At 41.8% G+C, this 23253-nt stretch overlaps 1 protein-coding gene across 1 annotated transcript in view; it reads right to left on the bottom strand.

Annotated features, from left to right (window-relative positions):
* Positions 1-23253, bottom strand: part of AMPH (amphiphysin) — a gene marked incomplete at both ends in the record, with an annotated part of 45174 nt that overhangs the window by 10451 nt on the left and 11470 nt on the right. Inside the window, 9 exons of the mRNA XM_010141548.1 lie at positions 809-916; positions 5520-5648; positions 6406-6544; positions 9111-9193; positions 10093-10168; positions 12053-12138; positions 12531-12638; positions 14036-14131; positions 16622-16716. Of these exons, the coding sequence (XP_010139850.1) occupies positions 809-916; positions 5520-5648; positions 6406-6544; positions 9111-9193; positions 10093-10168; positions 12053-12138; positions 12531-12638; positions 14036-14131; positions 16622-16716 (920 nt within the window). The remainder of the gene's footprint in view (positions 1-808; positions 917-5519; positions 5649-6405; positions 6545-9110; positions 9194-10092; positions 10169-12052; positions 12139-12530; positions 12639-14035; positions 14132-16621; positions 16717-23253) is intronic.

The following is a 23253-nucleotide window of genomic DNA, read 5'->3' as shown; positions in this document are numbered from 1 at the left end:
ACTCTTTCCTTCTCTGCGTACAACACTGAGCTACAGCGCTGCTGGCCAGGGGAACTTCTCCACTGTACTATCCGCCCTCTGGGTAGTGAGGGCGAGTTTGGATCTTAAAATAGCAAAACAGCAGGTCTCCTAGGGTAAGCCAATGAGAATCAGCAACTGTCTACATCAGCGTTTTTTCTTTTTTTCTTCTTTTCTTTTTTTTTTGTATTGCTGCAAGAGACTACCATGGCACAAATTTACCACAGAATGCACAATTTCTTTAACACAGCACACTGCAAGGAAACATCCTATTCCATCCTCTCATTTTCCTTGAGGTTAGACCTAAAATAGATTTATAAAAGTAAATCAACTCGGATATATCCACTGCTTGGTAGAGAAACCCCACCACAGCGAAGCAGTCGCATGCTGACTCCACGAGACCTAGGTCGTCTGAGGCATCTGTCCAGGCACGAAGAGTCAAAGCCGGATCAGAAGAATTGTCATTAAAAGAAGCCCTGGAAAATTATAATGCTGGCACTGAGAGTTATTCTAAAGATGGAAAATAAAGACATGCCGAAGTCAAGGCCGAGGTACCAGCAACCATTCTCATTGGCCGACATCTCATTTTACCACCTGACAATTTCCCCTCCTTCTAGTACGTCATAAAGTACGGGGTTGCTGTAGGGGAAGGAGAGATGGCTGAGCAGAGCTGCTCAGGAGGGTCGGGTGTTCCAGGCACTGCGGGTACACCGCTCATTAGCACCAGTCTTTGCTACCGAACACAGCGCGTTGCATTCATGGGCTTCACCGACCTCCGGCAAAGAGGTACCTGAGACATGGGTGAATGAGTAACTCCTGTTGAGACGACTTCTGGCTTGAAAGGGTCGAAGTCCAAATCTAGCAAGGATTCCTCTTTCTTAGCTTCAGGTACTTCATTCTGTTAGAAGAGAAACGTAACTTTTGAAAAGACTTTCATCTTTTAAAAGCTGCCCTGGGCGGCAAAACATTAAGAGGCCCAAGAAAAACCAGAAATTATGTCACAGACTTTCTAGCTGTGGTACGAGCCAGGAGGGGAAGAAGCTCTGAAGACTTTCCTGAGCTTTAGTGTAACTTTAAATTCTATTTTTATGAGCTTCACTCTTACGATGCCTTTGTTTTCTCTGTAATGCAGCTTTGCCTTTTCAGGCTAAACAAATCAAAGGCCCTTTTGATAAAGCGCCGAGTGTTCACCACGTGGCCATGAAGCCCTTTTAAAATGCTTTGAGACAGACACCAAAATTAAAAACTACATAAATGGCACCCAATGTCCATACATTCTCGTAAGTGAATCTCTTCCCAAACACAAGCATCAGTAAAAAGTCAATACAGAAGGACATAAATGCATTTGAATTAAATTTCAATTCTGAACATGAATACTAATTTGCATTCAATGCTGCTCTAAACTTTAGGAAACGTCTTACATAACACTAACTAAATCTTGCTCCACTGATCTGCTCTTACAAAACTGGATTACATGGTAGAACCTTTTTTTGTCTGCAATTAATGAATTAGTCAAGGCCGCTGGGGTCACTATAAGTACCTAAACTGGTTCAATGGGCTACAGGTTTTTCCCACTGTAAAGCAACACGGACAAATAATTAGTGTGCTTCAACATACAATTTTAATTAGCATGAAACCGTAGCTGAGATTTAATTATCACTAATAATAAATATTCTAGGCAAGCATCTTGGTTTTGGTAACAAGGCTAGTGCTGCCTCCTGCTAGATGTTCGATGTTTATTAGTGAGAGCAGTTTGTGTTTTGATGTACAGAACATGTCGAGAGTGAAGTAACCATTAGAATGCTATTTAGAAAAGTGTTCAGGCTGGAAGTGGAACCATTCCAGACATTATCTGTACACATACACGGACACATAAACTTCTGTAAGAATGGTAACACAGTGCCAGATCACGTAGTCCAATGTCCTGTTCCTGACTGTAGCTGAAGTGTATGCCAGGGGAAGTCTACGACAACAGGGCAGTTGTAACAACAGCAAAGCTGGAAGACAATAATAATGGAGATGATGATGATAGTAAAATAAACAGAGCGTGAACTTTCCAAATCGGTGTTACTATTGGTAAACAGATGTTCAAATGTAGGTAATGAATGGCTTCCATATGCCACAAGACATCTGAGCTCTCTGTGTCACCTGAAAACGTGAAATAAATAGCTCTTCAAAACAGCTCTTCAGGTCCCATTCTAGGAATGACAGAGTGACCTGGAACTCTTTGCTCTAGAAGAGGAGTGCTAGGGGTGATGTGAGTGGGGTCTACACCGGTGTACGAGGCAGAGGGTTTGGCTGCGCTATGACTCCTCCAAAGCAGGAAGGCAGGTGGCAGTGAAGTTGATGGGGACAGATGTGAAATAAAGAAAAGATGGTGGTGCTCCACGTGGCATGGAGTTCAGCTGGGGACCTCCTTGCCATCAGGTGGTGCGAATGTGAAAAATATACACATGCATAAAGAAAGAGTGAAGAAATGTGGGGCAAAGCAGTCTGCTGAGGATTACTAAACTGGTAGAAATCCTGTTGAGGAAGCCCCAATTGAGCTGCAAATAGCTGGAGGCTGGGAGACTGCAGGAGACGGGACTGTAAGGAGTACCAGCTTTGCTCGCCTTGTTTTATATTCTTCCCTTGGCTTCTGATTTTGGCCACTGGCAATGATGGATAACTGGTGTGACACACTTAACCCAGGGTTCTGGTCTCACACTTTAAAAAGTCAAAACCAAGCCAGCCCTTCCCACCAGTAACCAGCACTACATTCATTCTGCCATGCCTTTCATCCAACGTATTCAGCCTTCGTCACACACGCCCTTGAGGCACTAGCACTCATACGGACATACAGCTTGATGAAACATCACAGCGTTACCCAATACATACTCAGAAAGAGATGGAGGTGTAAAACTTAATAATCGGTCAGTGAGGTTTGAGAATTAAGTTGTAATTTCTGAGGACTGAATTAAATGAACGGGAGTCTCAGTGGCCGTGCATGATGATAGCTAAGGTATCTGCAGTGAGAGGGTACTGTGCACTGACTGCAAAAAAAGAACTGAGCACTGACTGCAAAAATTATGAGGTGAACACTTGTCATAACTTTAGGAACAAAGGACTCAATAAACATACAGAGTAACTGAGCTATCACATTAGATGGATATTTAGGAGAAGTCTAGCAGAGCTGTTGGACACACTCAGATGTGTTACGTACAAGGAGAGGACATATTATAAAGGCCTACAATGTCCAAGCTAGTAACTGGACACTGGAGAGTAATGTGATATGAAGACAACAGGAAATAAAGCAAGGAACACTCATTTCTAAATGATCCTTTCATCTGGTCACCCAGATATCACACCTTCTCACTTCCTTCTGTTACTTAGCAGTAATCAAATCCATTCTTGGCAATGAATAAATGGGAAGTGTGAGCTGCCTTGTTGAACCAGAACCAAAATATTCCGCAGTATCAAGCAGAACGGTCTTCCAGCCTGTTGCACAGCACCTAACACATTAATGCTGCTTGGTAAAGAAAGATGAACAACAGTTACAGGCTATTTGTGTTCCAGAGAAGAGTGTTTGAAAGCTTTGTAATCCTCTCTGAAACACGGGATTAACGCGGCAAAGCTCTATTCATCATCTGTTGGTTTTGTGCCTCTGCGTGAGCACAGTGCCAGGGCCACCAGCAGTGGTCTTTTGGGTAGTCCTGCACCATTAGAGGGTTCTGCAGACTCCAAAGCCTCCTCCATCCTGCCCAACAAGGGCTCTGGGAGTACAGGAGATGCCATCAGCACCGAGAGGACTTAGTCCATGTTTCCTGTGGATTTCATGCACTGATCTGTATTTTCAATGCCTGATTCTCTTACAGAAGGATATAAAACCAATACATCACACTATTTGGGTATGCCTCTGCAAACTCAGAGATCTCAGATACAGTTGGGGTGCTCTAGTGATGGGGGAGGGGGGGCTTTTGTGGAGGGAGAAGTGCAGATGACTCATGAGAAGGTGGCCAGGGAATAGCTTAGGTCATTCCCAGGTCACTGACTGTGGAGGAAGGAGGGACATAAATCACTTCCTGAAGAGAGATCAATTTTTCCTTGAGAGACAAGGGAAAGATGTCAGTTCTCTGGAGCATGCTCCATCTTTATAATGCCATTCCGTTTTCATACCAGTCTCTCGCAGGAAGGATGTAAAGATTCTAGAAACGTGACTTACCCTCATTTAAAACCCCATTCCAGTGTCAGCTTTTAATAGAAATGCAAACTAGTTCCTTTTCTGCTTCCCTGGCTGTCCTGAGAGGTGAAGGTTAGGTGGACACATTTCGCACAGGTTACACCGACAGTTACCGCTGATGTCAAGGCTCACACTGCCAGAGCAGTAATTCCCATGAAGTCAAAGCACAATGATGCAACAGACCCACAACCTCCCTCCAGCAGGAGGGCCCAGCCGCAGCTGCACGCTGGAAGCCACCATTAATTCTTTAATTACATGGAAACTTAACTATAAATAACTCTTTTCTGTTCCAAATAGATCCCTGTGGACAGCAGCACCTTTTTCTCCTCTCCACAAGAAAACAAAACATCACACGTTCAAATTCTCTAAAATAATGTAGGTTTTCATTGCTGTGCCTACATTCTTCTGTGCTGACAAACAAATTAGTACAAAAACAGTAATTCACATGAAAACAAAAATTCATAAACACTCTGCATAAGCTCCAGATCCACATATTTCTCCCCAGTCTATCAGACGCCGCCTCAGATTTCAGAGTTGCGGTTGCCGTGATAGAAAGGGTCCATTATTGCACAACCAGCCGTTACCATAACTGCACAAACTGCACAAAAGCTGAATAACTGAATACTAATTATACATATTTTACACAACTCTGGCTTTTCTGTTCGTTATATGCAATTTTTATAAATTTCATAATAAAGAGATAAAATTTATTTCAATCACTTTTCTGCTGTATAACTGATGTTTTTATGTCAAAACCAAGGGAATGAGTAATCCAGCTGGAGCAGCCTTTAGTACCTGCAGCAAGTTGATTAAAACAGCCAAGCTCCTTTTATTTTTAAAGTCCCTCAAAAGAAAAAATTAATACTCTCTATGATTTTGACGGAAGAAAGAGAAATAATGACGGATCACTGTAAAGTGCCACCTGAGATACTTAGGATTAGAAAAAAAGCGTCTTAGATGAACTCTCAGCTTGTAATGCAACCTGGATGCAGTTAAATTTCACCCTTGGCTGCTTTGCAGTACGTTTAGTCAGGGCTCTCAGGAAATCTCTCGTTTCTTTCAATATGTTAGCAACATCAGCCCTTTTGAGTGATGAGGTGTAGCCTATTCAAAGACAAAACACCACACGTGTGACCCTTTCAAGATAACGTAAAATGGTAATTATGCCTCTGCCTTCTACCTGCACCCTCCTCCTCTCCTGGAGATCAGCCCCAAGGCCACTCTCCTGGAGAAATTAGGGTGACTGCAAGGTTGGACCCATACACCATCCTCTGAAGCTTACCTGGGATGGGGTCGTCACATTGATTTCCGGGACAAAGTTGTCATCAAAGAGGTTAATGATGTTCTCCTGTTGCAACTCCTTCGTGGGTGTGAGCTTAGGCAGTGGTGGGACTGGCGGACCTTTCCTCAGCTAGATAGACAGCAGAAATGTCACAGACTAGTTCACAGTAAAAGACAGCTTTAAGCTAGGCCCAAACAATTTGTGTTAGGGTTTTGTCTCTGCTGCTTCACCTTAAGCGGAACTAAGCCATGGGCTGAAAGGAACTGTCTGGTTGTTGACTACCAAATACTGACTCTTATTTCACCAGTACTGACGAGAATAGAAGTTCCTTCAGTGACACCAACAGTGTCGAACTTTTCAATCCAATATTAATAACAACCAACAAGCCTTTAATTATCACCGCAGTATCTAAACTAGCTCTGTTACTTACTGGTTTAGTGGTTGGCCATACCAGTGATACTGACTGGCTGATTTTTTTCAAGGGTGAGCACAGATTTGAAGATGAATAGAGAACAGAAATAGATAATGTACTGAAATTCACAAGGAGGTTTTAGAAACAGTTTTTTCAAACTATCACTGCTGGGATACAGCAGTATCCTTAGAGACTCTGCAACTTTTTAAGAAGTGTTTTGCTTTGTCATCACAAGTTCCCCCAGTCCACTGGGTGCCTTAAATTTTCTTCATCCCCCCTTATATAAAAAGCATTTTCTACCCATGCTTGTGACACAGATGAAAACCCAATGAACAGAACAGAGTTCAACAGAGCCAGTGGCTTCTCTATCATTTCTCGGACACAGCACAGACAACAAATCCACCATAAACATCATCTCAGCTATCTTTTACTGCACAACAGTCCAGTTTCTCCTGCTGTAAGGTTTGCTCTCACCTGTGTGGGTGACTTAGGTCGGGCTGGTGCTGGAGATGCTGGTGCCAGCATATGGTTTGGACTAGCAGTAGGGCTGGGCAGGGGAGAGACCTCCTCCGGTGGTGACGGTGTTTTTGCAATGCGGAGTGGACCTGAATCGCTAGACAGAAGGAAAGCAACGGCGAGGACATACATATCATGCTGCCTTTTTACCTCGACGATTTGATGCAATGGTTGAACTGCATTCCTGATGTACTGTCACCGGCATTACACACTGGAGGTCAACCGAGCCATTATTTACCCAATGACTAAAACTGCAAGGAAACTCAATCAAAATTCAGCATCAAAAGAAGTTTTCACTTTGAGAGATCCTGATTTTTGGAACATCCGTTTACCTGATCATAACAACTTGAGGGAAACAGATTTCCTGCATTTTTTCAGATTCTGTATTTGAAATAATGTTTCATGTATTTGTTTGTAACTATCATAAAATGTGAGATGGAATTATTCTCTTTGTTTCACACAATTCTCAGAATAAAAGGCTCTAAAGATAAAAAGCCCAGGGGAAGGCATAACGAGTAATGCGAACAATTTTAAAAGCTCAGCAACTTCAGAAAGGTCTCAAGAAAATAAAACACATCTAAGATTATTACAAAAAGTCATCACTATTTAGAGACAACTCAGCACAACTACAAACAAGCAGCAGCCAAGTAACTTCAACAGAGCTCTGCTAATAAGAAAAGATCTGATGAAGTCCTGAGAAAGATCTGCCCTTCCCATGAAAGGACCTGGTGCAAACACTGCGACATATTCAGCTACCTGGCAATGCCGAAAGCTCACAGCTCGGGGAGGCTAGAAACTACAGCGCTCAACGACCACAGTACTCGGTAAGAGAAGAGCAACTCCTACACCTTCAGGGAGAACAGAAGCGCTACCTGACTGAGGAGACTACACCATAAAAGCGTTCCTAATGCTAACACAAGAAAAAAATTGTTCTTTGGAGAAGACAGACTTAGCTCACACTCACCACCTCTTTCTGTGGAAATATTAAAAAAGAAAGACAAGCAGTTATTAAGAAATTTCTTTCCAGGTACAGTATTTGCCTTCAGGATAGAGTATTCGGTAGCACATAAGTGTTTAAGATGTTTCTTTAAAGGAAAGATTAGATCTTATACTTGTCTAGCACCACTTCTCACGCATCTAAAAAGGAAAGGTGTTTTATCTTACAAAGACCCACTCTGAGTAGTCTTTCAGAGCATCATAACTGATAACGGAAATCAAAATCTATCCAGATTTTCATACAAGGCTCTGTGAACAGTACTGAAAAAGAGAGTAACATGGTAACTAAAACCATAAGGTATTTCTGAGTACCATTTTTAAAATAGTTAAGACGATCACACCGCATTACCCTGTGTCTACTCATTTGCAGCAATAATTATTTTTTTTTCTCTCTGATGGAACAAGTTGTTCAGTGGGAACGAGCGTGTGCATGCTGGGCTTGGTCTGGGAGACACGGGTGGTCAAAAGATCTGTTTATTACAAAAATTTGGAGGTTTTCCAACACTACATTATTTTTCATCCCATAAAAGTATTTTACAAATTCTTTATGGAAACGTAGTCCAGCTCGTGAGTCTGTCCTAAAGGGGCTAGGAGTGATGATGCCAGCTCCAGAGGCAGTGTGCAAATACATATGAGCGTGGATTAATACTGAACTAATCCAAACCAAAAATTCTGGATGGCTTCTTAATAAAATAGTTCTGAATTTTGCATTATGTTGGAATGTCCAATATTTCATTCTCTGTTCTCCCAAAGTGAGATCGAAATGTATGTAGAAATATCAAGCATATGTTTGAGGCAGATGTTAACATTGTTTGGTGAGTCTTAATGTTGCTAATCTGAGTCCAGCTTGAGGGCAAATTAGCAGTAGCTGTAACATTGTTCTGCTTGGTTCTGATGAGCTGGGACTGGCTGGAAATGCAGGATTTATCTATTCCTTCTAAATATCATTGTGTTTCCATAAGTCTCACTGTTTTATTATTTCGATCGTCACTATTACAGCACTGAGAAATCAAATTATGGCAGAAAGGCTACATCTGCTGCAAGCAAAACATCAGAAATACCGCACTGGCATCCACCGACCTTAAGAAAGCACCATCTGATTTTAAACTTGGTTTTGCTTTTATTTTAAGACATTATTTCCCTTGAAATATGGTATTTTACGACATTCTCGGCTTTTACGATGCTCTCTCAGATCACATTTCTTGATTTTTCCTCACGAGCAGAAGAGATAAAAGCTGACTTACAAAGGCTGAGATTCTCACCTAATCATATGCCTTTAGAAGCTAAAAACACATCTAAATAATTCAAGACTGTTTTTAAAAATAAGAGTTAGCAACACTGCTGTAACCTAACCATGTAAGAATAAGCGAGCTGTACACTTAACTGGTGCAAATTGGTGTAACGTCCTACAATGAACTAGGCTAAACTGCAACAGCTGAGAATTGGACTTCAGTTTTTTGAAAGGAAAAGTAAGTGGGTCACGAAAGGAGTTTTGCACCTTCACGCACGTCGAGAAGAACTTCATCCAAGGTACCTTATCCTGAATGAACAGACCCAGTGACCGCATTGTAAGCAATTGCTACACATGGTGTAGGCTATTACTACTTGTACTGAAACCCACAAAGCCTACTGCAACGCAACTCATGAAAAAAAAGCAGTAAATTCACCTTGGTGCCCCTTGAATGGTGAAGGCCTTGTCTGCGTGCTGATCTCCCAACTTCGTCATCACTTCATACAGTTTGTGACATAGCTGAGAAAACAAAACACTTGCCCGAGTTTATACGAAGCACTACAGTGATGATTAAATCACAGGTGATAAATCTGGTCTGATAACAGATAACCTGATAGCATATAATCTAATATCTTTAAAATATCATATAGATCCTTCCTAAAATAATCAGTGGCACATAGATCAAAAGCCTAAGGGGAAACCTATCAAAATCCATTAAATCAAAGAGAGCAGCAGTCCTTCAGAAACATAAGCTGTAGTTCAGAGAACGGGTTTGTAAGTGTGACTGACTGCTGCCTGATGAAGGAGGTTGCCCAAAGTTTAAATCAGCATGGGCAGCTGAGAGGATTCATGTTTTCCCTTCAAAAACCTAATTCCACATTACAAGGGCCTTCAGCCAAGCGAGTTTTCCCAACAATTTTGGTTCCTGTTAGTAGGCTACTATAAGATAACACACCTCCACTTAGCAAGGTACATTCAGAAAATCCTCACTGCAACCTCTCGATTTGCCTAACGGTCACAGATATCACTGTATTGCTGACAATGTACATACAGCCTTGAAGGGAATGCTTGGCGTGGGGTTTTTTTTGTACTGATTAAAGCAATGAGATGCTTCGCGACATGGAAAAAAAACCCCAAAGGCAACAGTATGCTAAAAAGAATGGAGAAACTATCAAAATAGAAAGTGAATTCAGTGCTACAAGGGATGATGCACTGTAATCCAAAATCGCACGGGCTGCCCTTTCCTTAAGGAGAGTACAGGAATGGCAAGAAGAAATGAATAAAGATTATACTACAAATCTAAATCTAGGGCACATTCCGCTAGATTTTCCCGGCTGCATTACCGGACATTTGCTTGCTGTTATGCATATCACGCAATCAATTATACATGAGATAGATAGATACTCATTTTTACTCACTAAAGCTATTTCCTTGTGGAACTTGGCTTCGAGGCTGGATACGTTTTTGAAGGTGTTCACATAGAAGCCAACTCGTCTGTAGAGGATGGAACACAGAAAGGAAAAAGAGAATAAAAGGTAGAGACGGGAGGACCACAAAGGCAAATTCATTCATTTTTTTTTCAGACTACAATCAACATTCTTCAATATTATTCTCAACAAAGCAAATAATTGGGTGGGTGGTTAAAATGTCAGACTGGCTTGTTCATGATTATTTCTGTTTGCGTAGAGAACCGTCACATTTCACACCGCACGGAGTGAACCAAGGTGAGAGTACTCCACAGCGGCAGGCTTCAGCTTCTTTTAGAGAAGGGGAAGATTGGAAAGGATTGGCATGAGTGTAGGACAAGTACATGGAGGGTGCTCCAGGCACTCCATGCGCTCTGGACAACAGGCAACCGTTGACAGAAAGGAGAGAGGTACCACTTGGGCACTGTGAGCACCTCCGCCTTATCCCATCAACTGGGTGACGCGCGTGCATCTGCAGGCAGCTTTAAGGTGCACGGCTCCGTGCGCGGGGGTGAGGGTCTCACGCTCAGCCCTCCTTAAAGGAATCAGCCCTGAAATACATGCATAGACAGGTGACAGAAAACAATTTCTAATGTAGACCGGCATTTTCACACATGCAGTCCAAAATCTGCTTGCTTGGGGTGAGTGATTACACATCTCTTGCACACTTTGAAAGTAGAAAGTGTTCTCTTCAGTTTTGAATTATTCCTTTTCCTATTTAAAACTTTGTGTAATTTCTCCAAACTTTTACTACAGAAATAATCTTTGACATAAGTCTGCAAAATGTCAACGCAATGGATTACTTTCTTCCTGAAGAATTGTAATAACTGAAAAAAAAAGACTGAAAGCAATTACTTTTTAAATTTCACTTATTACTCACTAAATTCTGCCTTTTCCTGAGACTAGTTACTGGACAACACACGTCTTGAAATAAAAGGGCCCTTACTTCAAATCATTCATATGCAGTGTTACTTCTAGCAAGGCCATGAAATAAATATCTTGAAGTGCTAAGAAGATTTTCAACTGAAATAGGCAGAACGGCAGCAGGAGAATGCTCTATTGATCTGAAATCTAACAGGATTTAATTGAGAAGGCAGAGAATACAAAGGATATTTTGGTGACTCACAAGACATTTCCACTCCAGACTGTCATTTGTTAAAGAACGCAGCACACTAACGAGATGCTTATTTTTCTACTGCTTTTATTCTCCCGTTCAATTTTGTCTGCATTTTCTGTATAAACACAATTAATGATTAAACACCTCGAATGAATGATCTATGCCGGCAACTGCTTTTACATCACAGACATACTCAGTGTAAAACTATGAAATGTGTATTCTGATGTAGTTAGAATGTTGCTTTTCCCTTCTACTGCATCAGTAGTACCTTACAGAAACCTGGAATCAACGATTGCCATAAAATCTCTACACATTTGTAATGTTCTTTGTCTTGATACCTTCTACAGAAAAATGACCTGTCAGTAGATCCATTGCAAATCTAGAAAAGCGTGTGGCTGCTCCGATAGTTACTTTTGATGTGGAAATGTTTGATCCTTTTTATTAAGAAGTGGATTTTTTTCCTTGAAAGGATCAGACACCCACACCAAGGTGCCTGAGAAAGGCTATGGAAGCAGGGGGTCATAGTCACAACCTGTCGTTCTGTGCTTCTTGACCCATAAAATGCAGACCTTTTTGCACCTCAGAACGAAGATATAATAATGAATCTAAAGTGCCAAGATATACTGAAAGAAAAAAGCATAAATACACATATAGTAAGTATAATTTTGGATTGTTTGCAGTCATTTTGCTTTTTATTATTGCAAAAAGATAGTGGATGGGGTCTTCAAGGAGCCATCACACCATTTTTCCTCACTCGCCCTTTACGCCGTCCAGACAATGTCTGCCTAGCCTTACCGTGACCACAGAGATGGCAACTCTTCTTGTAAATCAGTGTTAAACTCTTCAAACACTTTCTGTGCTTTCTGAAATTCTTCTTCTGCCTAAAACAAAATGAAACAGGGTGACTTCTGCAATCTCTACAACATAGCAACACCTGCCAAAACTGGTTCTGTGCATTTTTCTGGTGGGTCTTTTCCAATTTCTGTTAACGAAGGAGGTGACTCAGTCCCACACCACGCAGGCCAACTCAGGATTTGTTTTCCCCTGAGACTCACCGAAAGAGAAAGTTAGGGCTCAGACAGGACTCATTCCTGCAAGAGGCTGAGCGTGCTCTCCACGTGCACCAAAATGCTCAATAACATTTAAGCTTAAGGATATTCTTTCCATTTCTGAGAGTGGGAAAACAAGAGAAACTTTGTGCTCTGTCTCTGCACAGAACAAATGCCACCTGAGCCCCCCAAGTCTTCTGCCAGCATCCTTCCGATTGTGCTACCTTGGTAATTCTGCTTTCGTCTTTTCTTTTTGAGCTCTGCAGGGCTTCCAGATGATGCCTTGCACTGTCGTAGTCCACGAGCTTTCTGCTTCGTTTTGCAATGCGAGTCTGCACGGGGGTAGAAAGGAAAGTCAGCACAAATAGCACTTCTTAATAAAGCTATTTTACCTATGTTGTCATTTAAGTTTTTGACGTAACTTTATTTTCCCTTATCTGTCATTCAGATTTGAATTCCTGTGTCATGCAGGAACATGGACAAGGTGAAAGAGACAAACTAATAACCTTATTTTAAATAAGGAATCCATTTACAGGGGGTCTGGAAGGGGCTTCTGTGGGTGTTGGGCTTACAAGCCTTAGAAGTCAGATATCAGGGTTATCCAAGACTTGTCTCCTCCTCCAGAATAAGTGGACCTGTTAAACTTACGGCAATACCATATTTTTCCCTCATATATAGTGTTCAAATTTAGTAAATAATTAATGTAATTTTTTCCTGGAGTTGGAAAAATGCTTAAAATACATTTCTCAGTATAGTTGCTCTGAGTCCTAACCAAGAAAACTGGAGTTCAGCATACAATGTGTAATTCTAATTTTCCTGCTGTAATTCTTTTAAAGCTGAAGTCCTTTGATATATACTGGCTTTACAAAGCTATATATCATACGTAAATTCCACATGCTGAGAGGGCATAAGCACAGTTTGATTTACCAGCAAGTCTGAGACCAAACATCAGTAATATTGGGACATTTTTTTATCATTTTTTCTTTACTCCCTGATGTAAATGAAATAAGGGATGATGCTGTGATACCTCCTACATTACAAACCATCAGAAAGAATTTCCAGCTGTGTCCATACGGTCACATTCAGATATAAAAGAATCTGCCTCTCACCTGTAATGATTTTTTCTCCCCACACATTTCATTTAGGAACCATCTCCCTGGACTGTACCCAGACAGACATCTGGGAGAGGCTAGAATCTGCATAACAGTCTCTCCTGATGTCTATTAATTACAAAACCTTTTTCTAACTCATTAAAAGACAGGAACCCTGGCTTAGTTGAGAGCAAGTTATTTAGATACCCACAGGGGCATCTAGCCAATAACAAAAGGTCTGCTTTTCATGGGGTCATTTGTCCGGCATTTTAACAGCTGAAGAGCTTAATGTTTCCCTGCTGAAGTTGGTGAGAATTATTATGATATCACTTTATAGTAGTAGTATTATTATTATACCAAATAAATAGGAGCAGAAAAAACAAGTTTCATCTACAAAGGCTAATTTAGTTCTAAGTACAACTGTATAAAAAATATTTTTATTCATTTGGAAAATCAGTGCAGCCTTATGTCCAGTATTTACTTACAGAACAACTTCTTTTACATTGCAGAAGAGAATGACTTCCACCACCCCACCCCCCCGCCTTTTTCTTGTCTTTGCTTGCAATCTCCTTTTCTATTTATTTCATGTCTCAACAGTAATTTTACAAATTGTCCTTTATAGGAAATCGTTACTGTACTTTGATATCAGGAAATTGTCCTAGATATGTATCCAAGGTCAACAACGACCCATCCACCAGTTTTTGATGAAAGTCTTCCCAAAGTTCGTCACATTTCTGTAAAGGCAGAAAAGAGACAAAGGTGCTCAGTGGTTTAATTCCACCCCGAACCTCGGAGAAATACAAATATAATTGGTAAAGATTAGTCTTTCTGAAGTTTTAAAATGTTCTTCGTGGCAATGAATCAGAGTACACTTCTAAGGTAAATGAAAAGGAAAATCTTGACACTGCAAGTTTTAATTCACACAAAAGAAGATTTAGCTTAATAACTAACTTGTGTTTTCATTCTTCCAAGCAGTAACCGCTATGTGAAATAAGGATATCATGGATTCAAGGTCTTCCTCAGGGTTTCAGGACCCTGAGGTTCAACAACACAGAATCTGCAGTCACCCTAGTTCTTATGCCTAAGTATGTTCACTGATGATGAACCTTTCTTAGAGAGGAAAGAAGCACAACTAAAAATAGAAGAGCAAATAAAATAAAGGACAAAACAAAGTGGGTTTCCCATCAATTACGAGGGTTTGTAAGCTTGGCCACTTTTAAAATAAAAGCTGTAGAGACCCACCCTAAGAAAGGTCTTTCCATCCCATACTTTTTGTGCCATTAAGGTACTTTTGATGAAACGGCCACCACACAGACAAGAACTCTATCAGGCACTGCCAGAGAACTGGGATGTCAGATACGAAACTTGCCAACATGAGCAGGCAAAATGAACAAAATCCACTCCCAGAAGCCACAGTGCTTTTCCCCAGTCTCCTCTGCCGCTCTGGGGTAGTCACCAAGAGACACCCCTTGTAGCTCTCCGGTTTTTAATGCAGCTGATGTGACAAGAGCCCCGTGAGCAGCAGGGTGAGATTCCCTGCTGTAAGCAAATCCTGTTAGATAGAGACATAGTGCTGGAAGTCCTGGGTTCTCAACTGAGCGAGTCATTATCACGTGTTAAACATCCTGATCCCCCTTTTCTTTGCACATTTCAAACATCACTGACCTCCCTCCCGTGATGGGAGGGAGGCTGAAGGGGGCAAGCACTTCTCTGCAGGGCCTTATCCTCACTGGCAAGTCCGGAAAGCTATTCCCTAGCGTTTGCATTATCGTGAGCTGCTATAGGGCGTATTACAAATGCTGTGTGATGCCAGCATTCAGTTCATTCATTTCCTACCCTAACGGAGTCCCTAATGAATTATTACCATCTATTAATCATGCTTAGAAGAAATACCTCATTTATTAACACAATATTTAATCACAGTGGTCTACAGAGCAGCACAGCATTAGATCATAGCAAGCAACTGGCAGGCTTGTGTTTGCCTTTGGATCTTGCTGATACATATTTTGGACAAATCGAAATCACAGAGGTTTTCTGAAAGCTACTGGGCTCAAAAGACATTGCTGAGGAGTCCTTTAAGCCACCATCTTTTTTACCATACAAAACAAGGCCATTTAGGTGGATCCCTTTTAGAATGATCATTTATATCGTGCACTGCACAAATAAATGATTCTTTTTTACTGTAGGTTATGGCTTGCATAAACCTACGTTTGTGATTAAACAGGGGAAAAAAAACAGGAGCAGAGATTTTGTAATGCTGTCCACGTGAGTCTCTTATTAAGAAGATACATCTAACATTTATCCCTATATCTATTAGACATCAAGAGCTGAATTTTGGTCCTTTCACACACAATTACAAATTTCTAAGTGTAAAATATAATGATCTATGGATGCAAGTCAAGGCACCACAGCAAGACACAGCAGATCTTCCAGCTGTTTAACCTACAACGATATAAACGGCATCTTAACTTACAATGGTATCTTACTTATAATGATATCTTAACTTACACAGTTCAGAAGCTGGGTGCTTTTAAAACCAAAACCATGTCATGCCTTCAGCAGCAGTTTAGGGCAGAGGAAGGCAGCCACAGAGAAGGAAAGTCATCACTTCTTGTCAGCACCAGCGCACGTGCCGACAGACTTCCCCTAGAATTAAGGTTGTTGAAGCAGGCAATTCAGAGCACCTCAAGTCAAACTCTTGCAGTGTCCTCTAGGAAAGCCTGTTCTTCTCTGATCACTAGAGGAAGCTAAAAAGGCTAAAATGAATAGTACCCTGCAGCCCAGTTTGCCCCTGACTTTCAGATTCTTGTCAGAGGGAGGCGAGTCAGATACCGCGTTTAGTGCTACTGGCTCGAGAGTTGTTACGCAGTACACAAGGGTAAGAGATGTGATAATTTTTAACATTTAATTGACTTGAGAAGCCCGACATTAAAAACTCCATGTGAGGTATCTCATACGAACCTGTCGATGAGCTGCTGTCAGGACCCATTCTGCTCCCACTGCTGCTGACCTCAGTGCGAGCTTACCTCAGCTAGTTTGTAAACCAGAATGTAAATGCGGCATCTGGTCAGCAGGAGGTGCTTTGCACCAGACCAGTCAGTCCTATCCTCAGAAAACAGGATTTAACATGCAACGAAGAATTTAGGGTAATTCCAGGTGCACACTTCTCAGATTAAGCCACTTGCGGCCAAAACGCCTCTTTTCCCACTTCCCACACATCCTACCTCTCCAATCATTTTCACATCTTCTCGTCCGTACCAGTCTGGCTCATACACTTCATGAAGAGACTCTGTAAGTTTCTTTGAGGCATCTTGCATCCCTGTAATTAGACAGAGCAAGGAACATATGACTGCAAAGCACAAGGAACAGTGGCTAAATATATTTTGACCCACATGTATCCGCTATACTATTCTCTTTGGCATGTTAGAATATTGTTTTCAAGAGCTAAAACAAACCCTTTATTTTCACCTAGCTCCCCCAGGTTAACGAGGAATGTCCCTGACAGAATAAACCCATATTTATAATGCAGAAAAGAGGTTTCCATCAGATTAGGGATTCAATTTTCTCTTCCGAACTAAACATATCTGACCATGAATAACAACTCGTAGGGTAGTCCTGCCCACTAAAGACATGTAACACCCAACTGAAAGACTATCACTGAAAAGACAATCAAATAAGGACCTAGCTTTGGTTATTCTCAGCTCTTCCATCCTACAGAACAGTTTCCTGCCTCGTCTGTAATGAGAACCATGGCAGCCTGTGTGGAAGAGGAGGCATTTCTAGGGTGGCACAGTTAAATTGGCAGAGATTTATGGGAATTGCTGGCTATAAAATTTGCCTTAGGAGAAAAGCTAGAAGAGGTCTCCGCTAAACAAATGTTCCCCAGAATGGGAGAGGTCGCGTACAGGCAGAATGTGTCTCAGGAGTTCTGTGGTTCCTTGTTTTCAAAGATATTTAAGTGTTAGGAGCTTTCACATGTAAAGTGAGAGTGGTTGAGCTTGTTATTCTTGTGTCCACACTAACGATGTTCATAATGAAGCAAAGCACCAGCAAGAGCTGAGACAGAGTCTAGGGAAAAGAGATGCCTGAACATGGGGAGAGTGTTGTAACGGACCTGGTTTTATGAAGAATGATTATCTTGTATGCTCGCCCAGTAGGTTTAGAAGACTCAGCGCTTATCTACATTTGCAGGGGGGTGGTGTCTACAGAGAATAGTGCGAATCCAAACGGCACCAGTCACCTACGGAGCTCTGGCTACCTCAGGTGAAACAAGAACAGGGACTATTGATGGCTATCGCTCTGTAATACACTTCACTGATATTATAGAAAGAGCCTAAATCTATCTTCAGTGAGATCAGCTTGGCCCCAGTGAATAAATCACTGCCCTCAATGAAGGCATTGGGGTTTGCCTTTCCAGTTTGACAGAGCACCAAGACATTAGACGTTGAATACAGTTCAGAATCCAGTGAAACCAAACTAGTGTCACCTAACATATCAAGAGTCAGTTCAGAATCAGTATTTTTAACATAACAATTTCATTGCAAAATCTGAACAATGCTGCTCATTTCTTTACCTAGCATTAACTTAAAAAAAAAATATTCCACATATTTTCTCCAGCCAAAGTCTGTTTACTGCAGCACATCTGTGCTGTCTTGAAAATACCTCTAGTGTGATCTTCAGATTTAACTGCTTGGTGGCTGAATTTAGGAATAACATTGATATTTCTGTTTCTGCACAAAGAAATGTTCAGGAGTAAAAGAGGAGAATTAATTTCAAACTTGCATGTTTGAAGAGCAGACTTGATCTAGTCTGCTAGACGTCCTTGAGATACAACAGGAAAATAAATGTTTTAATGCACACTTCCTAATATAAGAATGGTGGTCTATGGAATGGGTAGGATAGGAAAAAAGATTCTGAAAAAGCTGGAAGTAGATGGCTGTTCTCAGGACTTGGGTTCAAGGAGAATAGAGTGGGGAAGGGGGAGACCAAGTACGATGGAAACCCTGGCGTTCAAAGGGTACAAGCTTTCACCCTTCAGTCAAAAGATGCTGAGCCAAAACAGATTGTCCTGGGGGTGCTTTATAATCTCAGAGCTCAGCTCAGAGAATTGGAATAGCACAAGACCTTAAGACACATTTCTTCCTTTTCTCCTTCACGGTTAATGCGGGATGATGTATCACCTAAGAAAGGGTTCCTGAATAAAGCGATGGAAACCCTGGCGTTCAAAGGGTACAAGCTTTCACCCTTCAGTCAAAAGATGCTGAGCCAAAACAGATTGTCCTGGGGGTGCTTTATAATCTCAGAGCTCAGCTCAGAGAATTGGAATAGCACAAGACCTTAAGACACATTTCTTCCTTTTCTCCTTCACGTTTTTTTTTTTTTTTTTTTTTTGCCTAGAATATGCCAAACTACAGTAAAATACAGATGTTCTTCACATATTTTTCCAGGCAGGACTACTTTAAAATCTTTAATGCCACTGCAAATTCCTCACCTCAGGAGGTAAGGCAACACCAGCAGAGCGCTGGCACACTTAAGGCTGCTCCTGTCCACTCAGGGTGGACATGCAGACCAGGAAGGTTTGTGCACAACCCTGCTCACGCTCGATCCTTTCTGATACCTGAACTTCTGCCCTGAAGCACGCTGCGCGCTAAACCTGCCGCGTACGCTCCGGTGGCAGGCAGGCAGGCCCAGCTACCCGCTAATCCCCGCTGCAGCTCGCACGCAGCTCGGTCACAGATCGGGCCTGGAGAGAGCACCTTTTCCTACGCTGGTTTTCTTTTTCAGGTGCTAGAGGACTCAGACATCTACCTGCTAAAAGGAATAAGACACTTAATACCCCCTGCTTGAGTCGTATCAAAGTTGCACCAACTTTGACACTTTTTTTCAGTTCTGAGAACCTGGCAGTCCTCCGTTCTACCACATTCCTATAAAAGCATCAACCAAACCCAGCTGCAGCGTGAGGCAAGGGGGCATTACAGTCCAGGGCATTACCTGGCTTCTTCAGTCAGGGGCTTCGGTCTGAAATTTCCACAGGCCCAGATCATCCATCCTACTCCCGTCCTACTGCATGTATGCTGGGTTTATTGGAATACTCTAAACGAACGCATAAGTAAACACCAATCCGGTGGCTTCCCATTCTTCTTCATGCCCGTGGGCATAAATTTACAATGTCAAATGATTTTTTTTATCTGTCTGGTTTTTACAGGGAATTATTTCTTTTGCACTGATACCTTTTATGCTTTATTCAGCACTGAAGTTAAGAGGATTAGCGTCTCAGCCACAGACTGCAGGCTGTCTCTGCTGTTTTTAACTGCTATCACTGAGAAAGAGAAATTGTTTAAAGCAAGTCATTACAGTGCTAAGAAATGAGAGAAATAATTTTACTGCTTTGAAGAGTTAGAAATTTATACATAATATCACTTGTTTCATTAAGTACTGCTGCTTTTTGGTAATTGGGTCACTTATTTAACAGCTACAAATGCCAAATAATTGAATCGCTTAGGAAAAATGGTGCTAAATAATCCAGTTACTGAAGTCTGAGGCTCCAGGATGAAACCATTCCTCTTTCTACTGGAAAGAGCCCCTGACCCTGGAACCTCAAAAGATTCCTGCAGGCCCCCTCGTGGTAGGGATCCTGGAGGTGGCAGTGCAGAGACATTCCCATTAAGCACCCCAGAGACGGCAGAGGGTGGGTGAGTCTTTGCCAGCACAATTCCAATGTCCTCAAGCTCTCAAGGAGATTGGGACTGGCCTGGGACTCCATGTTGGTGGTAGGACCCATATACTGAGGAGTTTCCTCACTCCCCAGCAGGGTAATGCAGGCTGAATCACAATGAAAATTCCATTTGCCTGATGGAGAGAGACACCTCGGTCTGGCTATTAATATTTAATTATTTGAGTGGAGAAGAGAGCTTCACGAGCGGTTCTCCAGGGGAATGACCTATCCAGCCATAAGGGTTGTATCTGTTATTGCTAGTTACCCATTAGATTTTCCACTGGAACAATCCATTCATTTCATAATTCATTACTAAGTTTTACAGAAAGATGATGAATAGTTTTATTACTACTAAGAAATTACATGATTGATTTTAAGATCTGTGTGTCTGGAGGTTACATGCAGTTCCGTTAGCCACAGATTAACAACTAGGCAGCAGAACTGCTTACAGACCTCCAAGCCCTCCCCCCTCCCTCCCTCTAGACTGGTTATTATTTCTCACTGCATTAAGCCAGCTGAAAACTACGGTGTTTATTTTTCATGATGCGGGATTCCTTTCTATCTCCGCCACCTTGCCACCCAGATGCAGATACAGGTTTATATTTCCCCATCTGCAACGCTACTCGCAAAGAGCTCAGGGTAGAGAATGAGCGGCTTATTTAGGGTTTTCTTTAATAATTGGCCCATAAAACCATTCACGTCACCTACAGCTCTCAAAAGCTTAAAAAAAATAAATCATGAAGTAGAGAACCCAGATACACGTTGCCAAGGAGACTGGAAGAGACAGAAGATGGAGGCATCAGATGACTATAGCTTTGGGGGATAGCTAGTATAGTCTCATCAGTACAAACACCACCCATACACAGTACACTATCATGCAGGTGAAATAAAACAGCACATAAAGCCATTCACAAGTTCAGCAGCTTTATGACATGGTTCCTCCGAGTCCTTGAGTAGCCAGCAGTAAAGATGAAGATCCAGCTAAGGCTAAGAAGCACCTCTGAGCGAGAGAAGGAGTCTGAATACAGCAGAAATTCTTTTAAGAACGTGCGATACTAAACCTCACACTGTCAAGTATATTAAAATGAAGGGATGGAGGGTCATAAGAAGGCTCAGTTGACTATTCCTTGCTTAAATAGTGCCCAAATCTTGTACTTCCAATTTTCAATATCCAGTCACTCAAAAGACATTTAGCAAAATAAAACTGGAGTTATTATTGGAGTAATAACTCCAGTTATTACTGGAGTTCACAACATACCAGCTCCACAAAATGCTTTTAGCTAAAGTTAGCTATCTTGCCAATTCCTGAAACCCTTTAAAATGAACCACTTCTCACAGCTGTAAGAGTAAAGCAATGTCAAGTGCATTATTTTTCTAGTATATGATTGACATTTTTCCCTGCAAAATGAGCGCCTGATGACAGCGCGCCTCCAAGGCTCAGATGTGTTAGGTGCCAAAATCCCACTCCAGTGCCTAAATATGGGGGTTCCCATGGTTTTGCTCCTAGCTAGCCCAAAATCTTTTGACGATGGCAGTCCTTCAAAAAACAACAACAAAGACACTGTAGCATTTGCTGGATCTGCTTCTGCCATCCAAAACCCAGAAAGGTCTTGGCCACTGCTGAGCTAGTCAGGTTTGGGGAAGCCCCAGCCAGAGCTGTGTATGGTGGTGGACATACACAGCCAGGACAGCGAGGACATCCTGGCTCAGGATGTCCTCTCACTCCATTCAGTGAAGGTGTGCCAACGGACATGCCAAGGATGCCCACTGGTGGCTTGTTGGCTTTGGAGAATAAACAACATATTTAAGGCTCTTGCGAGCTGTTTATGAATGGGTCATTTTTCAGACATGAAGAAAACAAGGTGTTAGCAAACTTCATTCTCAGTCAGAAAGTCAATCTGGTTTACTTTCAAATACGGACTTTCAGGCTGCACTAGAGAAAGATGCTGAACAGAAAAGCACGGCTAAAAAGGCAAGACTTGCACTATGAAAAAATTTACACCAAGTTAAATACAAAACTTGATGCAACGAGCAGCCCACCAGACAGCAAACCAGCAAAAGGACCATGGATGCACTAGGAAAAGTAGAGAAAGAGAGAAAGAAAACGAAACATGGAGAGGAGGACTGTTGTCGCCAACACAGAAATCAAAGCAGCATGTAAACAGCCAGCCTACATGACAGAAAAGCCATCTGGCCAACAACAGCCTTATCGTGCTGCTTCTGAGGATCCATCTGATAATGGTTGTAGCGGAGGGTAAGAAAGTAAAACCAACATCCAGTGGGTCGCCAAACGTGACGGATACTGAAATTTCCTCTAAGAACAAATGACATTGTGCAAATCTCAACAGGCAAAATATCTTTTGGCTGGTACAGGACTTTCCTTGCCTCGCCCATCCAGAAAATAATAGATGGTGGAAGACTTGGAGCTACTGCTTTCCTCCCCACTTTACAATTCCCATCAAAAAGAGCTTTCTTCCCTGCCTGTCAACAGCTGCTGAAGATTTATTATGACACAGTGATTTCTGGGGATATTAATACTCATTTGTAACGTTTTCCCTACTGGACTGGAGCCAGTTTAAAATTATATACACACACACATATGTACATATATTTATCACACTTATTTATCCCAAGAAGCTATTACTGTCTTTCTGTCAGTCACCAACTTTTATTCTCTTCCCTTTAGCACCTGGCCTCCACTCCTCCAAAGAGCGGAGGCATGAGAAAGAACACTCTGCATATGGTGCTAAGTTGAGTGTGCTGGATTTACCAGTGTCCAGTAGGACTTAAATAGCTGTTTATTTATCTCTGTTATTTAAACACTGACCGGTGAGCTTCTGTTACTTGAATTTTCATGTAGTATCAAGAGAGATCACATTTGATTTTTAAACTTTAAAAAGCTCCAATGGATTGAGCAGTCAGAAATACATGAGAAATCACAGGAGCGTGGTTTTGGAGGGAGATCACCATCCAATTAGTAATACCTGGAAATGCTGCAGTTGTGGAGATCAAGCAGTCCTTGCCCTGCACAGGTCATTTCATATTCTAGCTCTGGCAAAGACAAGTAACGAGATGCATGGCTTTTGCGGGTGCTCAGAGCATGCCATGTGAGAAGCTGGGCAGCAGCCCTGCACTCAAAGG

Source organism: Buceros rhinoceros, unplaced genomic scaffold (genome assembly GCF_000710305.1).
Source record: "Buceros rhinoceros silvestris isolate BGI_N320 unplaced genomic scaffold, ASM71030v1 scaffold17798, whole genome shotgun sequence".
Taxonomy (NCBI): Eukaryota; Metazoa; Chordata; class Aves; order Bucerotiformes; family Bucerotidae; genus Buceros; species Buceros rhinoceros.
Note: the sequence above shows the minus strand (reverse complement) of the source record. Positions and strands in the feature narration are given on the sequence as shown.